Source organism: Nelumbo nucifera, chromosome 2, assembly GCF_055504915.1.
Source record: "Nelumbo nucifera cultivar China Antique chromosome 2, China Antique-T2T, whole genome shotgun sequence".
NCBI lineage: Eukaryota > Viridiplantae > Streptophyta > Magnoliopsida > Proteales > Nelumbonaceae > Nelumbo > Nelumbo nucifera.
Window position 1 is genome coordinate 71,635,121 of NC_142650.1, and position 22,121 is coordinate 71,657,241.

Here is a 22,121-nt window from a genome sequence, read left to right on the forward strand (position 1 = left end):
ATAAGGCAAAGCCAAAGAATGTCAGGCGGACTTCCCCACTTTCCTGACTGGTCAAAATCCACTCAGCTGATATCATGAATGAATTAAATCACTGATCTTATCCCAATCCCCATCTATAAATTAACACACTTGTTGCACTTTCTTCAGACTTAATTATCAACAAGCAATGAAAATGAATTCCCATGGAAGTTTTTCTTCTTCTTTCATCCTACTCTTCCTCCTCGTTTCATCTTCTCTCCCATCTCCAGCTCTCTCTGATTCCACTCCTCGCTGCAACCCAGCTGACAATGGAGCCCTCTTGAGAATCAAAGAATCTTTGAACATCCCCGACTACTTCGCAGACTGGAATTCCAGCAAGGAATGTTGTGACTGGAGCCACCTCGGGTGCGGGGCCTATTCCGGTGAAGTCGCCGTTCTGGTCTTTGATTCGATCAATTCTCCTTTCAAAATCCCGGCAGCCATTGGCGACCTCTCCCACCTCTTGGCCCTTGCATTCTATGACATCCCCAACCTCACTGGCTCCATCCCTTCATCATTCACAAAGCTTCAGAATCTGGTATCCATCACCATACGTAACACCACTCTCTCCGGCCCCATCCCAGAATTCCTCAGCCAACTCAAAAATCTCCGGGAGCTGGAGTTGCCCTATAACCAGCTTTCCGGCTCGATCCCGCCTTCCCTTGTCAACCTCAATGAACTGAAGCTTCTTAGCCTGGGATGGAACAGACTCACCGGATACATACCCGACTCGTTTGGGGGATTCAATGCAGACGTGCTGGGTGGTTTCTCCATGCTTCTGTCTCACAACCAGCTCTCCGGTGAGATACCCAGTTCTCTGGGACAATTTAACGTGTCGAGAATCGATCTATCGTATAACAATCTCGTCGGGGACGCGTCGATTTTGTTCAGGGAGAATGCAACAGCAACGTCGATTAATCTATCTAATAACCAGCTGGATTTTGATCTGTCGAGCGTGAGGTTTCCAAGGAGCTTGAAATCTTTGGATTTGTCGCACAACATGATTCGAGGGAGGATTCCCAAGCAAATCACCAAGCTGAATTTGCAGAGCATGGATTTGAGTTACAACCGGTTATGTGGAAGGATTCCGGTCGGTGGAAAGGTGCAGAAGTTCGGTGCCAAATCCTTCGCTTATAATCTGTGTTTGTGTGGTGCACCACTTCCTAAATGCAAGTAATGTCCAACCTCCATGGATGGAGATAGAACAGATTAATTAATAACTGCAACAAGGAATCTAAAATAAAGGATATTGTTCTTTTCTTGTTTGTCTTCTGCTTCTTATATATGCTTCTCAGTTGATGCAGTGTATCTCTATCGTTTCAATAAATTTTATTCTGCTTATTTGATTCAATAATTTTATATTAACAACCGATCAATCACAATTAATCACAATTCACAAGCTTGCAACATGCTATAACTTGGCAAATTAAATCCAGTGATGATGTTATTTTTTTACTAGATAATATTATTTAATATTTAAATAATAATAATAAATATCGAATAATAATATTTATTATTATTATTAAATAATATTTAAATATTTTTTATTATTTGTTAAATAAATAGTATTAATAAATGTTATTTTTATGAAAATGAAAAATAATATTATTTATTATCTCAATAATAACAAATATTGAATAATAATATTTTTTATATGATGAAATGATTTATTATTATTATTATTATTAAATAGATGACATTAATGAGGGCATTAACAGTATTTTATCACCAATATTCTATGGTAGACACGAAGCTGGCCACTTTTATCCAACCGTACATCTGGAATGTCGATTGTATTTTACATCACCAATATTCTCAAAGTGGGGCTGGATGAGCGTGGCCAGCAATGTATCGTGGTCAGCATATTCATACTCATTATACTAACTCTGGTTCTTAGTCTCTATTTAATACAACTTCTCAACTCCTATTTGGGTGCCATGGTTTTCAAAACTGGATTGGACGGGACGGTCCAAAATAATTGGGAATCAATTAGGTGATCAGTTCTATTTTACTTCAAAACCGTTATTTTGCCAAAAATTATTGATTTGGTCAGAAAATCATTAGTTCAGGCGGTCAAATCATTCGAATCATCCAACGATTTTTACCATTTTTTAATTTTTCTATTTATTTTTTATCAGAACGGGCCACCCATTCAGTTCAAATATCAGACCATTTGACCTAGAAACCGGACCCCTGACTGATTCATTGTCCGATTAAATTTTGAAAACCTTGCTGGGTGCTGTATTACCAACTGCATCTATCGCCTGGCAGTTTCCAATCTCTCCAATAAGAAAAATACAGAGAGGAGACCTGAGAAAAAAACAAAAGCTTATTAAGGGCAGTCTTGGCATTTAAAAAATTGACATTCTGTTGATTCTGACGTTGACATAACAGAAGGGGTGTAGATGACAGTATCAGAAATACCAGGGGAGGTGACTCCTATTAGCACAAAGTAATAGGGTATATATGTTTCAGCAAGAGTAGTTCAGGGGAGGTTTTAAGAATTAATTCTCTCATTTAAAATATCATCTGTCATTTTGCAAATAATATTTCTTCTTTCACATATCACTTGTCATATTTGTTGAAAATTAATACCAAAAAAGAAAGAAAACCAGAACAATAATACTGAGAAATAAAGAATAGGATCCGCTTACTTTTGCTTTGTTACAATTTACATAGAAGAATTAATGGCAAAGTTACATTCATAATGAACAAGAATGCCAAATTAAGAAAAAGCCCACGCCTCCACCATTAATTAGCCAAGACCGGATTTGCTCCTCACAACAGGCGCCTCACATGCACATCTTACCATATATTGGAAATATCTCCTGTACTTATTAGTTATTATTCATGGGAGATGTTCCCAATGCACGATGGAGGCCTTTGGTAATTTCAATGACCAAAAGTCAAGGGAAACAAGGTATTTACACTTTTTCTCAAAACTATAGGGGAGGCCTTTGTTAGGGTTAAAGCACAAATGTGGTTTATAGAATTGTTATAAGAGGATATTTTTTTTTTATAATTTTATCTAATGATAATGCAAAAATAATTATAAATCAATAAAATTTACTGAAAAAAATTATAGAAAATTAATAAAAACTAGCATTAAGATACAAAAAATAATACAAATTTATCTAGAGAATAGGAAATTGACCACTCTCACTAAAGCACAACTTAAATTGTGATTAGATAAACTAGACATAACTCCAAAAAATAATACTTGAATTGAATTTAGATGGACACCATTTAATTGGAAATATCATAGAGCTACATCTTCAACTCTGTTGATAAATAAAGCCTACGCATTGCATGAGTCCTCACTAATCTATCTATATATATAGCAAGACGGTCCATGTCAACATGCCTTTCCTTAATCCATTACCCCCTCCCTTCATTAGAAAAACTTTAGCTGTTGGGGGCCAATAGCCTTTGCTGTCGAGAGAATTTCTGAAAATGCCACATTATTCTGAGAATGGATAAATTAGTAATTACATATTAATTTATTTTTACTAAATACCAAAACACGGGCGTGAATAGGTGAACTACCCAAAACATGCCCAGCCCAGAAACTGGCTGGGTTTTCAAAGATTAACTCATTAATCGTTAAACAAATAATTGCAGCTGGCTCCGGCCGACGAAGACAAGCAGGTTTTCTTCCCGACCACCAGGACTCTCAAGCGATATCCGATCAACGTCCAGCGCAGAAGTAAAATTGTAGCAAACGTGAAATGTAATAGAGAAGATAGAATAGAACTGAATTGAGTTCAAGTAACTCATAAGAATCAAATCGAATTGAGCTTTACTAGCATGCAAATATTGACTCGAATTGAATTTCAATCTCCGAGTTTTTGAGTCCAACTTAACTCAATTTGACTCAGCTAGGTGGTCCCCACACTGGCCACTGAACAAGTATAGAGTATCCCATGTGAAACAAATCCACCGATGGATCCCCCACTCATTCTCATGGGATGGGGCTCCTTGCAGATCCACCGGTGGCCGCACTGTGCATGGGTGAGAAATTGGCCTTAGCCGCTAGGAAGTGGGATGGAGGGGTTTATGCCCAGATACGGAAGTCGTCATTTCTGGAACTTTATAGAGTGCTCGGGCTAGAAAGGAAGACCAACAATCAAAACAAACAAAATCACAAAAATGTAATAAAATTTTCATAAAATTACATTTTGGAAATTAAAAGATATAATATTGTACTTTTGGAAAAAAATTGAAAGTTTATTTAAAATGTATTAAATAATTATTGGAATGTTTTGGAAATTTTAAGAAAATTTATTACATTTGATAGATTTTGAAAAACTATTGAAAAATTATGTAACTTTCTTTGTAAATTATTGAAAATTATTAAAGATAAACGAGTATGGGAAAGGGAAAACTATAATTTGAACCAATAATTACACAAATTATTACGATAAATTAGTATAATATTGGAAAAAGGAAATAGTTGGTTAGTTTATATTACAAAATATAAGATAAATTAGTGTAATTTTGTAATTAAATATTAAGAAAATAAATTATTTAATAATAATTTAAAAATAAATTTGAATAAATTACACAAATATAATAGATTTTTCAAAATTTTCATAAAATTACATTTTGAAAATTAAAGACAATTTAGTGTACTTTTAAAAATTTACCATGTGGCCAATACTCAATATATCCTTTTGATTATTTGTCATCAAATTGAATATTGGGTTGATTGGGAGTGGGTGCCTTGCCTTAAACCCGCTCGACACTAGCGATGGGGCAAGGAAAATAAGCCGATTCCCCATCCTTAATGGGGAGTGGTGCCTTGGCTTGAACCCTCTTAACATTGGGGATGGGGCAGGGAAAATTCGAGGATTCCCATCCTTAATGAGCGAATGCCTTGCCCTGAATTCACTCGACATTTAGGACAAAGTGGAGAAATTCGAGGGTTTCCCATCCCTAACGAGGAGTGGGTGCTTTGCCTTGAACCCACTTGATACTGGGAGGGTGAGGATGGGGTAGAGTGTCTTGACTATAGGGCGGGGACAGGGATGAGGTGCCTCACCCCAAACCCATGCCATTCTTATATAATTGTTAACCAATTGTGAAATTAATAAAAATGTTAGCTTTTGTAATTATTTTTATTTATTTAAAGTCAATCAAAATTTTATTTAAAAATAATGAAAATAATAAGAAATATTAAAATTACTACAAATGGTTAATAAAATTAAACTTATTAAAAAATATTTGTTCATGTTAAATTAATAATAATAATTTTCAATAAATCAACATTAAATGAAAAATGCAATTATTAAATTTTTAAATATTAACAATAAATTTGAATATTTTTAGTTAATTAACAATAAATTTTAATTATTAATTAATTAATTAATTAATAATAAATAAAATTATTCAATCTTTTAGATTTTCCCGTGCATTGCACGGATCCCCATTAATATATAATAAAACAAGACAGTCAATGTCAATAGGCCTCTTCTTTCACCATAGGTATTTATCTATTTTCTCATTTTTCTGTATTTTTCTTATTTTTTATTTTAAAATACAAAAAATAATCAAATCATGTCCTAATACAGACAATTATGAGAGTGTGAATGAATAGATGTAATATATTCTTAGAGAGAGAGAGATTTTAAGGTATGCAAATATTCCGATCCTTAGAAGTTAATACGTTGGGGTTAGCATGGGCTACCCACACCCGAACTTACCTGAACGGAATGAAATCCAACCCAACCTCTTAACCTGATAGGATCAGTTTGTGCGGGTTTAACACTTAGATTGTCCTAGGTAAAGCTCAATACATTATACATGGTAATCAAAAAAAAAAAAAAACATTATACATGGTAGGTAATATGGATATACATGGTAGGTAATATTGAGTAGTCTGATCCAATCTCTTAACTTGATAGGATCGGATGGTGCGGGTTTACCACTTAGACTGACCTAGCTAAAAGCTCAATACATTATACATGGTAGGTAAGATAGAGCTGTATTTATTATATATTTGTTATACTAAAACTAATATATAGTGTATTTTCAGTAATTATTTGTTGTATTTGTGATAAATATATTTTAACAATTATGTATAAATCTTTTTTTTGTTTTGTTATTTAGAAAAAAACATTTTCAATAATTATTAGAGATTAAAATATTACTATTTAACTTTTAAATTTAATTTATTATACTTATTGGGTTTATTATTTTTTGCTTGAGATTAAACTATTATAGGATATTACACTATTTATTTACTAATTTAATATATTTTTAGTATTTATTGTATTCATTATATATTTATTAGTTATTTATTGTATTTTCATTATAAATTTATTTTCAATAATTGTGTCTTTTTACTATAAATTCTCAATAATTATTGGAGATTAAACTATTACTATTTATTAGAGACTAGACTGTTAATTTAGTTAAAATTAGGAGTGTTCATGGGCCATTTCAGTTCGTTTGAAGGCTGTTTGCCAAACTAAACCAACTTGGGTGGGTTGGGGAGTTGGTTACCTGAAACTAGATATTCATGGGCCGGGTAGCCCAACGGGTTGGTCTGGTTCGACCCATTCTAGATCGGGCTTGGACAACGTTTTAAGTCCATAGGCTTAGGCTCAGGCTTTAAACATTGGGCCTAACTATTTTACGGGTCGGGATTGAGCTTTCCCAAATAAGCCTATCCCAAGCTTAACCCGGTCATATTATATAGTAAAAAATATAATATATATTAATAATTCAAAAATATATATTATATAATAATAAAATTAGTAGTAAGAAAGTGTATATATATTATAATATATAGAATATTATAAAATATATAATATATTATTAATAATGTATAATTAATATAATATAGAAGATTTGTCTAGGCTTGGGATCAAGGTGGGATTCAAACCCAAGCTTGTGGTTCGACAATTCAGCCCTTTTCCGAATCCCAATTTTAATTTGCATATTGCATTTTTAGAGTGGGGTGGGGGTGGGGGGGGGGGGGCGTCCATGCAGATGGGCTATTTGTTGCACTTTCCCTTTTTTTGTCAAGAAAATGATAGAAAATAAATTTTCTCCAACAAAGAATAATGAAAATATTTAATAAAACAATTATTAGAATTTACGCCACCATATGTTTCTTTTCGTCAATACAACAACATATGTTAAACAATAATATTCAGGAGAAAACAAAATAAGCTGTACCTTTAAAGCAATATGAATAAGCTGACAGATGGGATCAATTAAACTCCCTAGATAATTGTTAGTGTCGACTGTATAGGGGTTATTTAGTCTTTCTATTTATGTTTAAAGCTGATGTGTAATGTTTTTGTTTAAGTGATGTGTCCCATACTTAAGTAGGGAGTCTTTTGCTTATTGAATAGAGACATATAATATAACCTGGTCGACTAGAGAGAGTGATCATGCTCTCTAGTTCGAACCCGATTTTCCTTTTCTTATCCTTTCTCTTCTTCTCTTCTCCTATTCTCTCTAGTATCCCTTTTGATATCTCTCTAATAGTAATACTAACAGAATTCTAGTGTAGATCAGAACTTTATCATGGTATCAGAGCCACTAGGGTTTTTAATTTTTCTTCATCATCTGTTGGAGATAGGGAAAGGGGCTAAAAAAGAGTGGTCGTCCTTTCTCTTGGAGGTTTTCATGCCTTCGGTCAGTAGGTTGGTGGGTGTTTGCAGTGGCTTGTAGGAAGCCCCCCTAATCGATAGTGAGAAGAGGGCTGTTTTAGGTGGTGCCATGGATAGTCGAGTGTAGGCTGGTTTTTTGGTGATTAAATAGTTGGGTTATGTAGGTATTTCAGTGGGGATCGAGTGGTTGGTGAGTTGCTAGTGTTATGGTGTGTATTCAGGTAGTTGTGTGGTGTGGAGTGAAGAAATCAATGACAAGTGTTGCTGAAATTGTGATTGTAAGTGGTTTTTACTAGTGTGCAGTGTGGTGAGAAGTGAATAATTCTTAAGTTTTATTGTTTTACGGGATGAGAAAAACCCAACTCTCCTATCCAACCATAAAACATGCATTGGCACAACTTCTATGTGAAAATATAATTAATACTTATTTATTATTTAAATAATTATTATTTATTATTCATTTCCAAAAAATATAAAAATAAATAAACATTATATAACATATTCAAAAAATAGTTATTAAAGAAAAAATTTCAATTGCTTTGTGGATATGATAGATCATCCATAGAATTATAATATATTCAATCATTGTGATAAAATGACAAAATATAATTAATTAATTAATTAATTTTAATTCTAAAAATAAAAAAATAATTATTAAAGAAGAAATTTCAATTGGTTTATGGTTTGTGGATATGATAGATCATCCATAGAATTATAATATATTCAATTGTTGTGATCAAATGATAAAATATAATTAATTATTATTTATTTATTTTAATTCTAAAAATATAAAAAATAAAAAAATATTAAAGAAGAAATTTCAATTTCTCTATGCACATGATAGATAAATCCATAGATCTAAAACATATTTAGTCTTTATAGGTAGAGAAAAATTACATTTTCAAATTTTTTGTTAATTTATATTTTCCCCAAATATATTCATGAAATTTCCATAAATGTACTGATAACACAAAAAAGTTGTGATTTTGAATGTAAGAAATGTACATTAACATAAATTTAAACATTTAAGAAAAAAAAAGAAATAACAAGATATTATAAAAGATTGAAAAAAATTACCTATTTTGCCATATTTTTTCAAAATTTGAAAAATCTTTCAAAAATTAACGATTCACACTTGTTTCTTGCAAACTTTTGCAAATCTAGCACTCTAGGAATGAAGTTTGGAGTTTTAGAGTCATTTGAGGGGTGAAAGAAGGCTTATTTCGGGGAAAATAAGCTTGCTTTCCCCCTTTATTTTTTTTTTAAGTTTTTGGCCGTATCTTTTTCGTTGATACGCTACTGATACGCCCCGATATGCTCTCGATACAGGTCCTATACGCATGAAAAAAGATGAAACATTCGATTTTCATGTGTATCCTGTGTCGGTTTTTCAAAGATACGATACGATACGCCCGATACGGGTGTATTGTATTGAAATTTTAAACCTTGGTCATACAATGGTTACAAATACTTTTTTATTTTTGTTAATGATTATTCAAGGATGATGTGGCTTTACCTAATGAAAGAAAGGAGTGAATTGTTTTTCATTTTCCAAAAAATTTATACTGAAATTTGCAACCAATTTGGTGTACACATTAAGATTCTTCGTTATGATAATGGTCGAGAATACTTTTTACACCGTTTCAGGAGCAGTTGAAACAATGTGACATTATCCATTAGACTTCATGTATCTACACTCCACAACAAAATGGAGTGGCTGAGAGAAAGAACTGTCTAACCATAAACAACTTGTCTCGAGATTTGCTACTTTTTCTCCTTTAGGGATTTACTTGGACTTCAGGTTTAGAAAGTGTTTGAGGGTCAATGAGTGTGAGACACTTATCCAACTACTGGGTAAACTCCACTTAACTTTCCTTAATCAATCAATGGAGGACACTAGAGTATGGTATTGTTCTCCTAATGGGATTTTTACTTGTGCTTCCTTTCTTAATGCTCTATTGCAGTCCATAAATTTGGGGGAGAACTTCCCTATGAAAGAAATTTGGAGCCAGTCTGTCCCACCTAAAATCTCTAATCATTGTGTTGGAAAAAATATCTTGGAAAGATAAACACCTATGACTTGCTTCAGAAAAGAAGACCAAATAAATGCGTCTCACCCCACATATGTTTCCTTCTCCTTGCAAGTGGTGAACCCTTATCTCATTTATTGCTAGGGGAAAAGAATGAAAGAGAAGCTGAAATCCCAATTCTTACCACTAGATTATGAGCAAATTCTTTACCAAAATGTGCAGAATTTAAGGCAACGGGCAAAGAGTGAGGAGTATACAAAGGAGTAATAGATTAACTCTTCGGAGTAATATGACAAACTGAACAAGGAAAAAGTCAGTAAATATATCAATGATTTGAGGTTGCTGATACAAGATCTAGTCAGCCTACATTGCCCGTATAAGGTAAAGGATGCACTAAAGCTCAATTGAGTCAGAGCTTAAGGCGGAAACTAAGTATTTCCAAGGTACATCTTCATCAATAAGTTGAAGTGTTGGGGTGGTAAGGAATGTGTCATCAACCAAACACAACCTACAATCGAAGGGACCTCAAATGCAACAAAGAGCAATAAAGGGCGGCCTATTGTATGGAGTTGGGACATCGTTCCAATCAATCTGCTAAGGGAAGGATTAACAAAGAGGCAATTAACAATATTGATGAAAGCTGAAATGCTGTAGTCGAAGTAGTAGAAGAGAGAAGGAGACCAAGAGGTGTTGAGAATGTCGAACTGCACTGTTCAGTCAACAATACTGTTATTTATATTATATTACAGTACAATGTTACAGGAAATGTCTGGAATGCCCCTGATTAGTGATGGGACACCCAGACTACTTAAAACAACAAATAAACTTAGGCCCATAAACATAAGCCCAGTACAAAACAACTTAAAACATAAATACAGACTAATAAGGACCCTTATCAGCCGAACCATCAATACATAAAACCCTTCAACCTAACACTCCCCCTCAAGCTAAGCATGGATGTCCATCATGTTTAGCTTGCCAAGAAGGTCCTTGAATTTTGCTACAGCCAGCCCTTTAGTCAGTACATCTGCAATTTGCATCTCAGATAGAGTATAATGAATGCAAAGTTCTCCCGAGACTATTCTCTCCCTAACAAAATGTCGATCAATCTCAATATGTTTTGTCCTGTCATGTTGCACAGGGTTATTTGCAATGTTGATGGCCGCCTTTTTGTCACAATACAGTATGAGAGGACCCTCAGTTTTAATGCCAAGCTCATTTAGAAGAGTCCTGAGCCATAAGAGTTCAGCAACCCCGTGAGCCATAGCTCGATATTCAGCTTCCGCACTCGATCTAGCAACAACATTATGCTTCTTACTGTGCCATGTAACCAAGTTCCCTCCCACAAATGTACAATACCCTGAGGTTGATTTTCTGTCCCCAACAGAACCATCCCAATCTACATCAATATAAGCTTCAATATCAATTTTATTGTTTTTCTTGAATAGAATTCCCTTTCTTGGGCAAGTCTTCAAGTACTTGAGAATCCTTTCAACTGCTTTCATATGAGGGATCTTTGGAGAGTGCATGAACTGACTGACAACATGCACAACATAGGCAATATCTGGTCGAGTGAGAGATAAATATATCAGCTTCCCTACAAACTTTTGGTATCTCTCTGTCACAGTAGTCCTCCCCTACTGATTCCTGTAGGCCATGATTCTGTTCTATCGGAGTATCTGCTGGTCTACACCCTATCATGCCTGTCTCCTCAAGGAGGTCAAGAACATACTTCTGCTGACATATGTAGATCCCCTCTCTTGACCTAGCAACTTCAATCCCAAGAAAATACCTTAAATGACCAAAGTTTTTGATCTCAAATTCAGAAGCTAAAAACTCCTTTAGTCTTTTGATCTCATCCAAGTCATTCCCAGTAATCACTATATCATCCACATAAACAATGGGTGTTGTAAGGTTGCTATCCTGACTCCTTATGAATAAGGTATGGTCTGCACCACTCTGAGTGTACCCTACTTTCTTCATGGCCCCACAAAGCCTCTCAAACCATACACTAGGAGACTGCTTCAAACCATATAATGCTTTCCTCAGTTTACACACTTTTCTATCAAAGTCATAGCCTGGTGGAGGTTCCATAAATACCTCATCATGAAGGTCACCATTTAGGAAGGCATTCTTCACATCCAGCTGATGAAGTTCCCATGAAAAATTTGCTGCCAATGACAATAGAACCCGAATTGTGTTGAGCTTTGCTACTGGGGCAACGATTTCTTTGTAGTCAATCCCTTCTTTTTGAGTAAATTCCTTTGCCACAAGCCTAGCCTTGTACCTTTCAATGGACCCGTCCTCCTTATGCTTTACATTAAACACCCTTTTGCACCCAACAATACTCTTCCCTTCTGGCAGATCCACTAATTCCCAAGTTCTTGTTTTCATTTCTTCATTCATAGCTTCTTTCCACCTTGGATCAGACACGACCTCTGAGTACCTAGAAGGAACATGTACAGAGGAAAGATCAGACACAAAGGAGTGATAGGCTGGAGATAAATGTGAGTAAGAAACAAAATCAGCAATGGGATGCAGGGTGGTACAAGAACGGATAGGTTTACGGAGAGCAATAGGAAGATCCAAATCAGAAGTATGAGCGTTGGAATTACTTTGGATTGCAGAGACAGATTGATCCGGATCCAACTGGTTGCTGTCATGAGTTTGAGGGCCCTTTTTCCTTCTGTTGTAGGTGATTTGTATATCTTTCTGTTGCCTACTGGAGTCTTCAGGGACATCTACAGTATCAGGAGAGGTAACTGGCACAGTGGGAGCCTCAGCTTCACTAGGTTGACCCAGGATGCCACAACTAGGAATAGAGGATGAGGATGGAAGGCCCGAGGCAGATAGGGGAACAAAAAGGGAGGGAGAATGAGAATCCTCTTCCATCCCACTAGTCTCCTCCTGAAGAGGATTCTAAGAAAATTGAAAATAGGGTTGAGACTCAAAGAAGACCACATCTCTGGTGACATACTTTCTCTTGGATACAGGATCATAACACTTGTAACCCTTTTGTGTAGGAGAATACCCAAAAATTATTCCCTTTGTAGCCCGATGATCCAGCTTGGTCTTCTTTGGATCCTTCACATGTATGAAACATATACAGCCAAAGACTCATGGAGGAAGAGGAAAGTCTGGAAGAGTAGGACACAGAACAGAGAAAGGGGTTTTCATACCCAACACCTTGGATGGCATCCGATTTATTGGATATGATGCAGTAAGTACAACTTGAGACCAGTATTGCTTGGGAACCTTGTGCTGGAATAGTAGGGCTCAAGTTGTCTCCAATAGATGTCTATTCTTGCGCTCAGCAACCCCATTCTGCTGAGGGGTATTAGCACAGGATGATTGATGTAACATGCCAGCATCTTCCATGAATGAGTTCAAGGATTTTTCAAAATATTCAGCAGCATTATCTGACCGGAATTGCTTAATCTTCTTATCAAATTGTGTTTCAATCATTTTGCAAAATGCCATAGTTATCCATGGCACTTCATCTCGTGCTTTTAACAGGTAGATCCATGTGCATCGAGAGTCGTGGTCAATAAAACTGATAAAGTAACGAAAACCATCAATAGAAACAATAGGTGAAGGGCCCCAAACATCAGAATGAACCAAATCAAAAGGAGCTCGAATTTCATTACTGGAAATTGGATAAACAGTTCTACATTGTTTTGACATCTGACATATATCACAGACTAAACTCTGACTTGAAATGCCCTTAAAAATTCGGGAAACAACATTTCTAATGAAGAGAAAGGAAAATGACCCAGCCTAGCATGCCACAGATGCAACCTAGCTATTGACTACACACTCTTCGGACTACTAGCAGCAGATGCTTGTAAAGCTGAACGGATGTCTGCATCAAAATAGTAGAGGCCTCCATACTCATGACCGCTCCCAATCGTTTTCCTCGTCAATCTGTCCTGAAAGACACAATGAGTAGGAAAAAATGTTATACTACAGTTCAAATTTTTGTTAAGTTTTGAAACAGACAAAAGATTTGAAGTGAGACTGAGAACATGTAGGACTGATTTAAGAGAGAGGTCCTTGCATAGGTCAACCACCCCTTTTTCTAGAGATGGTAGAGAAAGACCCGTCAGCAACTCTTATCTTATCTTGACCAGACAACAGTTGATATGAAGAGAATAAGGAGGACATATGTGTCATGTGGTCAGTTGCACCGGAATCAATAACCCAAGAGGTAGAGTCAATAGAACTAGTTGCACTAAAGGCATAGACTGTACCTGATCTGGCAAGAGAGGAAGAAGCAAAAGAATTACTCCTTAGACGGGCTAAAGCCCGACTAAGGACCTCTACCTCACTAGCAGTGAAGCCCAAGGCATCGGCTCTAGAGGAATCAACAACCTGCCCCATGGGAGAAGAAGCCACTGTTGGTATACTCTGTGAGTTGTCACCATTGTTACTAGTGACAAGGTTCCCACTTGCCGCATGACCCTTCTGTTGCTTCTTGTCCTTTCTCAATGCAACTGGTTTCAGGTGTGGATACAAGACCCAACACTTTTCTTTTACATGTTTCTCACCCCCACAATGAGTGTGCACTTAAGATGCTTCTTTTCTGGATGTCTGTTGCCCTTAGTAGAAATCAGGGCTGAATGATCTCCAAGTTGTTCAGCAGGTTGAATCTGAGAGTCAACTTGCATCTCCTTTCGCCTCACTTCTTCATTTTTTACCAGATAATAAACATGGTGTAACTCGAGCAGTTCATCTCTCCCTAGAATTTGTGACCTTATGCCTTCATACACTAGGTTCAGGCCAACCAAGAACTTAAAGGCTCTGCTCTCTTCAACTTGCTTATCATGTCTCTCCTTGTCCCTAGCATTTTCCCAATCCAAGATCAAGTGCTGGTCAAGTTCTTCCCAAAGTCCTAGAGTTGCAAAGTATGTTGCAACTGTCATATCCCCTTGCCTTAAGGCATCAATGTCTTGATTCAATCTGTAGATTCTAGCATTATTTTTCTTCTGTCCATAGGTTCTAGTCACCTTTTCCCAAATCTTGGCTGCTGTGAGAAAGTGCTGAACAGTCCTGGCAACTCGTGGAGTCATAGAGGCAAGCAACCAGGACATAAATGTGGCATTCTCCTTGCGCCACACTGCATACTCCATACTGCTAACTTCAAGTTCCTTCTTACTCCCATCTAAGTAGCCTGTGAGATCACGGGAAGTAATAAAAAGCATTGCAGAAACTGACCATTCCCTAAAGTTGTATTCATCCAACAACACACTTGTAATCTGCAAGCTATGCAGATTCGGATTTTCCAGATTTGAAGACCTCCCACCAGGTTTGTTATCTCTAGAAGAGACTTCTCCAGATATTGAAGACATCTTGGCTGTGGACACTGTGTAGATAATACTGTTTGAGGCTAGCTGAAGTGATAATAGTGCTGAAAAAAGAGACTAGTTGCAGTATTGAAGAAGGTTCTGACAGCCCACAACACTGCTTCAGACTTGCCGAGACTAACACAACCCTGAAGTAGTTGAGACTGCACTATGCTGACTTGGTTACAACAGCAAATAGAGTGTACTGTGATGTGGAAACCGACCTGAAACTGAGAGATTACACCACTGCACTATGCTGACTTCTCTTTGGGCTTCGATTACTACAACTGTAGAGAGTATTCCTCCCCCTACGACCAATACTAGGACTGCTAAAATCAGTCCTCAAACTAGGTCTGTCCTATACAGACCTCTCTTAGCAGCCAAATGGCTACTAACTACTAGAAACAGTCTAGTAGGACATCCACTTCTCGGTCTTACTTCCCTTGCGCCCTACAACCAAGGGAAACCCTAGGTTCGAACCTTGTAGTGTTCTCTTACAACCCTAGGGTTTCACCACAGCAACCAAGATAAAACAAAGAAAGAAAGATAGCAAGAGAGAAGAGATGGCGTCGACTGCAACTAGGAAAGTGCTCAATGCTCTGATACCATTGTAGGTGATCAAGACTGCTATCAGTTTTGACCACTAAGAAATTTCAGGTTCGATGAGAATAGAAAGTGAAGAAGTAGAAGAAAGAGTGGTGAAAGAGCAATAGAACACAAATTTCGAGGAGAAGAACAGAATGTCAATATTCTGCCGCCGCCACTTTAATTTAATATATATATATATATATATGTTATGCTAGTTACATGAAAGGACATATCTGCCCTTGATGTTTACATCATAACTGCTAACACATAACAAACAATATAAAACTGAAACTAGGAATAACGGAATAACAAATTGACCACAACTGTGACTAGATACATTCTACCCTACGGATAGAGTGGGACCACAGATGTGGGGCCCACATCAATGTTCTCTACACTCCCCTCAAGTTGGGAGTATATGTTCATCATTCCCAATTTGGATAGATCCGTTTCTAGCTTCTTTCTTGATACAGCTTTAGTGAGGATGTCTTCTAATTGCATACTGGATGTGATGTAAGAGAGGCATACTTCTTGAGATGAGACCCTCTCTCGTACAAAGTGGCGATCAACTTCAATGTGTTTGGTTCTGTCATGCTGTATAGGATTATGTGCTATATTAATGGCGGCTTGATTATCACAGTACAACATTAGGGGCTTCTCATACTCAATCCCCAACTCCTCAAGTAGAGATTTTAGCCATAGGATTTCAGCCACTCCGTTGGCCATGGACCTGTATTTTGCTTCAGCACTTGACCGGGAGACAACACTTTGTTTCTTACTTCTCCAGGAGACAAGGTTTCCTCCCACAAGGGCACAATATCCTGAGGTAGACCTTCTGTTATCAACACTCCCAGCCCAATCAACATCCGTATAGACCTCCACCTTCATGTGATTGTTGTTCTTGAATAGTATACCCCTACCTGAGCATTTCTTCAAGTAGGCTAAGATTCTTTCTGCCGAAAGAAGATGTGTGGTTCTAGGAGAATGCATGTACTAACTGACAACACTAACAACATAAGTAATATCTGGCCGAGTGAGGCAGAGATATAGGAGCTTTCCTACCAATTGCTGGAACATAACTTTGTCTTCAAGAAGCTCCCCACTCTCGGCACTAATCCTGTGGTTCTGTTCAATTGGTGTATCTGCAGGATTGACACTTAACTTTCCAGTCTCTGCCAACAGGTCTAGGACATATTTCCTCTGAGAAATAATATGTACATTATGAATTGGTGTTAGACAATTGTATGCCCTTATCTTCAATCAGAAATATGTACATTATGAATTTATTGTAAATGAATAAAGTACACTTTTGATTCATGTTCCTGTGGTGTGTTTCTGTGTAATACCCTTAAACTGGACACTTAATAAGACTTGTGTTAGTTTAGAATGTTCACAGCCATTGGGTAAATCTGGGGAGATTTATCCTACCAAGGCTGACACTGGCGTGCTGCCAACTGTTGGGGTGGTTTGTCTCAGCTACCAGAGTGAGACCCGAAGCACATGCAGTGTAGGATTAATAGAACTTTTGAACTGGACCAGATTTCCAGTATTGCCCTGGACCTTGGAGATAGATGGGCAAAACTGGAAAGTTACACCTAACCCCTAGACTCGATTATGATACTGCACTAGGTGTTGGATTGGGCTGTCTTTGATGTACCAATCAATGAGATCCTTAGCGGGGGTCAAAACCTGGGTATGTTGGGACAGTCCGAGAATTCATCTGAGTGGGTGATCATAGTGACAGGATCAGCCCCTTTGTCAGACAAAGGTAATGATCGGGGATGCACTCTCTCTGATGGAAACCAAGACTGCCGGTAGCCGATTTCAATTGTTGAGATTTTGTTTTGCAAAACATATTTATATAAAGATATATATATATATATATATATATATATATATATATATATATATATATATATATATATATATATATATATATGGTTTCGAAATGATTTGCAAAAGGTTTTAATTCCCAAGATTCATGTAAGCAGAGAGTGCAACACTGTTCCTTGTAGTCGAGGGAGAGGTCGTCCCTTGTCGGGCAGTGTTTGATCATTATGGGAGGTGTCCCACAAGTTCTAGGTAGTGACCAACCTAGAAGATCTACCCGGGTGTCCAGGCCACCGGTCCATTTTGGTTACGATCAGGATAGTTACCTAGTCGAAACCTTGACTAGTGAAGAGGATCCCGTAACTTATACGAAAGCTATGATGGACATAGACTCCCTTAAATGGGTAGATGTCATGAGAGCTGAGATGGACTCAATGAAGACCAATGGAGTTTGGACTCTGGTGGATCCGCCCTCCGGGGTAAAAGCAATTGGTTGCAAATGGATCTACAAGAGGAAGAAGGGCCCCGATGGCAGGGTTGAGACCTACAAAGCTCGTTTGGTGGCGAAAGGATGCACTCAGAAAGAAGGCATCGATTATGAGGAAACCTTTTCGCCCGTGGTCATGCTTAAATCCATTAGGATCCTGGTAGCTGTAGCAGCTTACTATGACTATGAGATTTGACAGATGGATGTCAAAACTGCGTTCCTAAATGGAGATTTTACTGAAGATATCTATATGCAGCAACCACAAGGTTTTGTAGCTGCGGGTCTGGAACACATGGTCTGTAAGTTGAATAGATCCATATATGGACTCAAGCAAGCTTCTAGAAGTTGGAACATCCGATTTGACTCTACGGTCAAAAAGTTTGATTTTGAGCAGAATCCGGATGAACCCTGTGTTTACAGGAATACTAGTTGTGACAAGGTTACATTTCTGGTTCTGTATGTAGATGACATTCTACTCATTGGGAATGATGTAGGAATGTTAACTACGATAAAAGTATGGCTATCACAGCAATTCTCCATGAAAGACCTTGGAGAAGCCTCCTATATACTGGGTTTTCGACTCTATAGAGATAGATCGAAGCGGATAATAGGATTATCCCAATCTGCTTATATTGACAAAATAGTCAAGAAATACAGCATGAAAAACTCCAAGAAAGGAAATGTTCCTTTCAGGCATGAAGTCAATCTCTCCAAGAAGATGTCTCCAAAGATTTCTGAGGAGATCGAAAGCATGAAAGACGTTCCCTATGCCTCAGCCGTAGGGAGCATCATGTATGCCATGCTGTGCATTTGTCCTGACACCGCCCAGGCAGTGAGTGTAGTAAGCAGATTCCAGGCCAACCCAGGGCAGGAGCATTTGACTGCTGTGAAATGCATACTTAAGTACCTTCGAAGGACAAAAGAGTTTTGTCTGGTATTCGATGGTAGTTCACTACAGATCCAAGGGTATACAGATGCGGATTTCTAGTCGGATCCGGATGATAGAAAGTCTACATTTGGATATGTTTTCACGATAGGATTGTGTACTGTTTGCTGGAAAAGCAACAAACAGGGGTCCACAACAGACTCCACAACTGAGGCCGAATACATTGCTGCAAGTGAAGCTGCCAAGGAAGTCGTGTGGATGAAGAAGTTCGTTCATGAATTGGGAGTAGTACCGACCAGCACATCACCCATCCCATTGTTGTGTGACAATAATAGAGCGATTGCTCAGGATAAGGAGCCACGAGCCCACTCGAAGTCGAAGCACATCGAGAGGAAGTACCACGTACTCCGGGAGATTGTTGGTAGAGGGGACATCTTGATTCAGAAGGTAGCATCAGCGGAGAATGTAGCAGACCCATTGACTGAGCCACTGACACAGAAATTGTTTGAGAAATACGTGGAAAGTATGGGACTCCGGCTTATACCAGATTGGACCTAAGTGCAAGTGGGAGCTGTTAGACAATTGTTTCTGTGTAATACCCTTAAACTGGACACTTAATGAGACTTGTGTTAGTTTAGAATGTTCACAGCCATTGGGTAAGTCTGGGGAGATTTATTCTACTAAGGCTGACACTGGTGTGTTGCCAACTGTTGGGGTGGCTTGTCTCAGCTACTAGGGTGAGACCCGAAGCACATGCAGTGTAGGATTAATAGAACCTTTGAACCGGACCAGATTTCCAGTATTGCCCTAAACCTTGGAGATAGATGGGCAAAACTAGAAAGTTACACCTAACCCCTAGAATCGATTATGATACTGCACTAGGTGTCGAATTGGGCTATCTTTGATGTACCAATCAGTGAGATCCTTAGTGGGGGTCAAAACCTGGGTATGTTGGGACAATCCGAAAATTCATCTGAGTGGGTGATCATAGTGACAGGATCAACCCCTTTGTCGGACAAAGGTAATGATCGGGGATGCACTCTCTTTGATGGAAACCAAGATTGCCGACAACCGATTTTAATTGTTGAGATTTTGTTTTGCAAAATATATTTATATAAAGATATATATATATATATATATATATATATATATGTTATGGTTTCGAAATGATCTGCAAAAGGTTTTAATTCCCGGGATCCATGTAAGCAGAGAGTGCAACATTGCTCCTTGCAGTCGAGGGAGAGGTCATCCCTTGTCGGGTAGTGTTTGATCATTATGGGCTGAGAGGTTAAATGTAAGACCATTGAGGATAATACCTGATGGGCTAATCTTGCATCTACCCACAGTCTCTAGGTGTTACAAGGTAGCTTGGCTTATGGACCACTTAGGGTAAATGTTGGGCCCATAGAGCCCATGAGATGGATTTCAGGGGGTGCACTGTTCATAACAGTGTATTCGGCCAGGCCTTGTAACAAAGGCTGGGCTGAACCCATGTGGCTGATGTGTAGATCAATGTTTGGGTCCCACGCCATACAAGGAAGCCCAACTGGGCAGCAGTTTGGAAGGCTAAGTGAGTACATAACCTTAAATGGGCCTTAAGCCCATTTCGAATTGGGCTGATTTGACCAATCAATTAAAAGGGGTGAATTCTAAGATAGATCAGCTGATAGGATTGGGCCTAGACCCTATCCACTTAGAGAGTCCAAGATCTAAATGAGATTTAGATCTGGGAGCCTCCTAATTAGATTAGGAGATGGCTGATCTGATCTGCAGATAAGATAAGGATTATCCCTTATCACTTAAAGAGACTTCTAATCCAAATATGATTTGGATTAGCAACTCCTAATGGGATTAGGAGCTGATCCCTTTAAGATTATGAAAGAAGAAAGGGGCGACAATAGTTAATGATTGATGTTCAATTCTGTTCAGAGCTGAAAATCACAAGAAGAGAGAATTCTGCACCCTGCAAATATTCTCTTATTGCCTCCTTACTGCTGCTGCCATTACCTTCAGTTCGATCTCCAGTTCTTGGGAGAAATCAAGATCTGATCTTGATTCCAATCTTTTAGGAAAAGTTTGATTGGAGCTGTACTCACAAGCCATCCAATTGATTCTTGCGAAGGGTCAAGTTCTTTTGGAAGAACATTGCTGATTCTGCTCCATCCTGCACTGCGCCATCTTCAGTGGAAGCAGATTTTGGATCCTTCCTTGGGCGTGAACACCTCCATTGGGAGATATTGTTTCTCCGTATCAGGTACATCCTCCCTCCTCCTCCTTTTGGTTCAGATCTGGTTTGATTCATGATTCCAGATTGATCATTGAAAAACATGTTTTTCTAAAATAGGGGAATTCGATTCCCTGCAAAGATGGGAGAAATTTTTGAAATTCGCCCAATCCATTCCACAATACTTGGGCGTCCATGTGATGGATATCCCATCCCTTCAGTGGTATCAGAGCTATGGTTCAAATTTTGAATCAATTTAATTCAGATCTGAACCTGCACAAATGGGCAGAAGGTGTTCTACCCGATTTGTGCAGATATGGGTTTTGGGAATTTGCTCCCAAAATTTGTGGGCGAATAATCTGAAATTAAATTTTATATAAATCTGATTATTGTTTAGAATAGTTCTTTATGATTTTCTTGATTTAAGGGGTTGGGAGTAAGTTTCTTTCATAACATCCCATATATCCTTAGCTGTCTTTGCCCACAAATAATTCCGGCTAATATGAGGCTGCATAGAATTACACAGCCATGTCATAACCAAGTAGTTTTTTTGCATCCACTTGGTATATGTCGGGTCTCCCTTGGGAGGTTCTTTCATATCTCCCAAGAGGTACCCTACTTTACCTCTTCCACCAATAGCCATCATGGCTGATTGGCCCCATTCCAAATAGTTTGATCCATCAAACTTTACGGTCGTAATCTGACCACCCATCTCAGAAATACTACCATAACTGATGTTCCCAAGGCTGCCTTCTGCCTGATTTTTAGACTCCATTTCTGTCAAGTCTCAAAAATAGCACTTGAACTACCAATCACAATCAAAACAATATAGGCCTGATCTGTATTCTCAGTGTATGTGCACAAAACTGAGATAATTCTGATCTGAAACAAACTAGCCAACACAGCAGTAGCTGTCCGAAGATCTCTAACCCTGTAAGACTATGAGAACAACTTAAAAAAATCTGATATGCTTGGGAAAGTTAGGGTTTTAATCAGTCCTTACAGTAAGCAATTCAGTTGCACAATCCAAATAGAACTGTATAGATAGGCTTGCAGTAGGGTTAGTAAGAAACCCTAGAATCTGATCGGACCTA

The 22,121-nt window shown here is 37.9% G+C and overlaps 1 protein-coding gene across 1 annotated transcript; it reads left to right on the forward strand.

The window, feature by feature from the left end:
• The first annotated feature begins 134 nt into the window (after positions 1–134).
• Positions 135–1,427, forward strand: LOC104604126 (polygalacturonase inhibitor-like). Its single transcript, XM_010268358.3, has one exon. The coding sequence runs from the start codon at positions 167–169 to the stop codon at positions 1,193–1,195; it is 1,029 nt and encodes a 342-aa protein (XP_010266660.3). The 5' UTR covers positions 135–166; the 3' UTR covers positions 1,196–1,427.
• Positions 1,428–22,121: the final 20,694 nt, after the last annotated feature.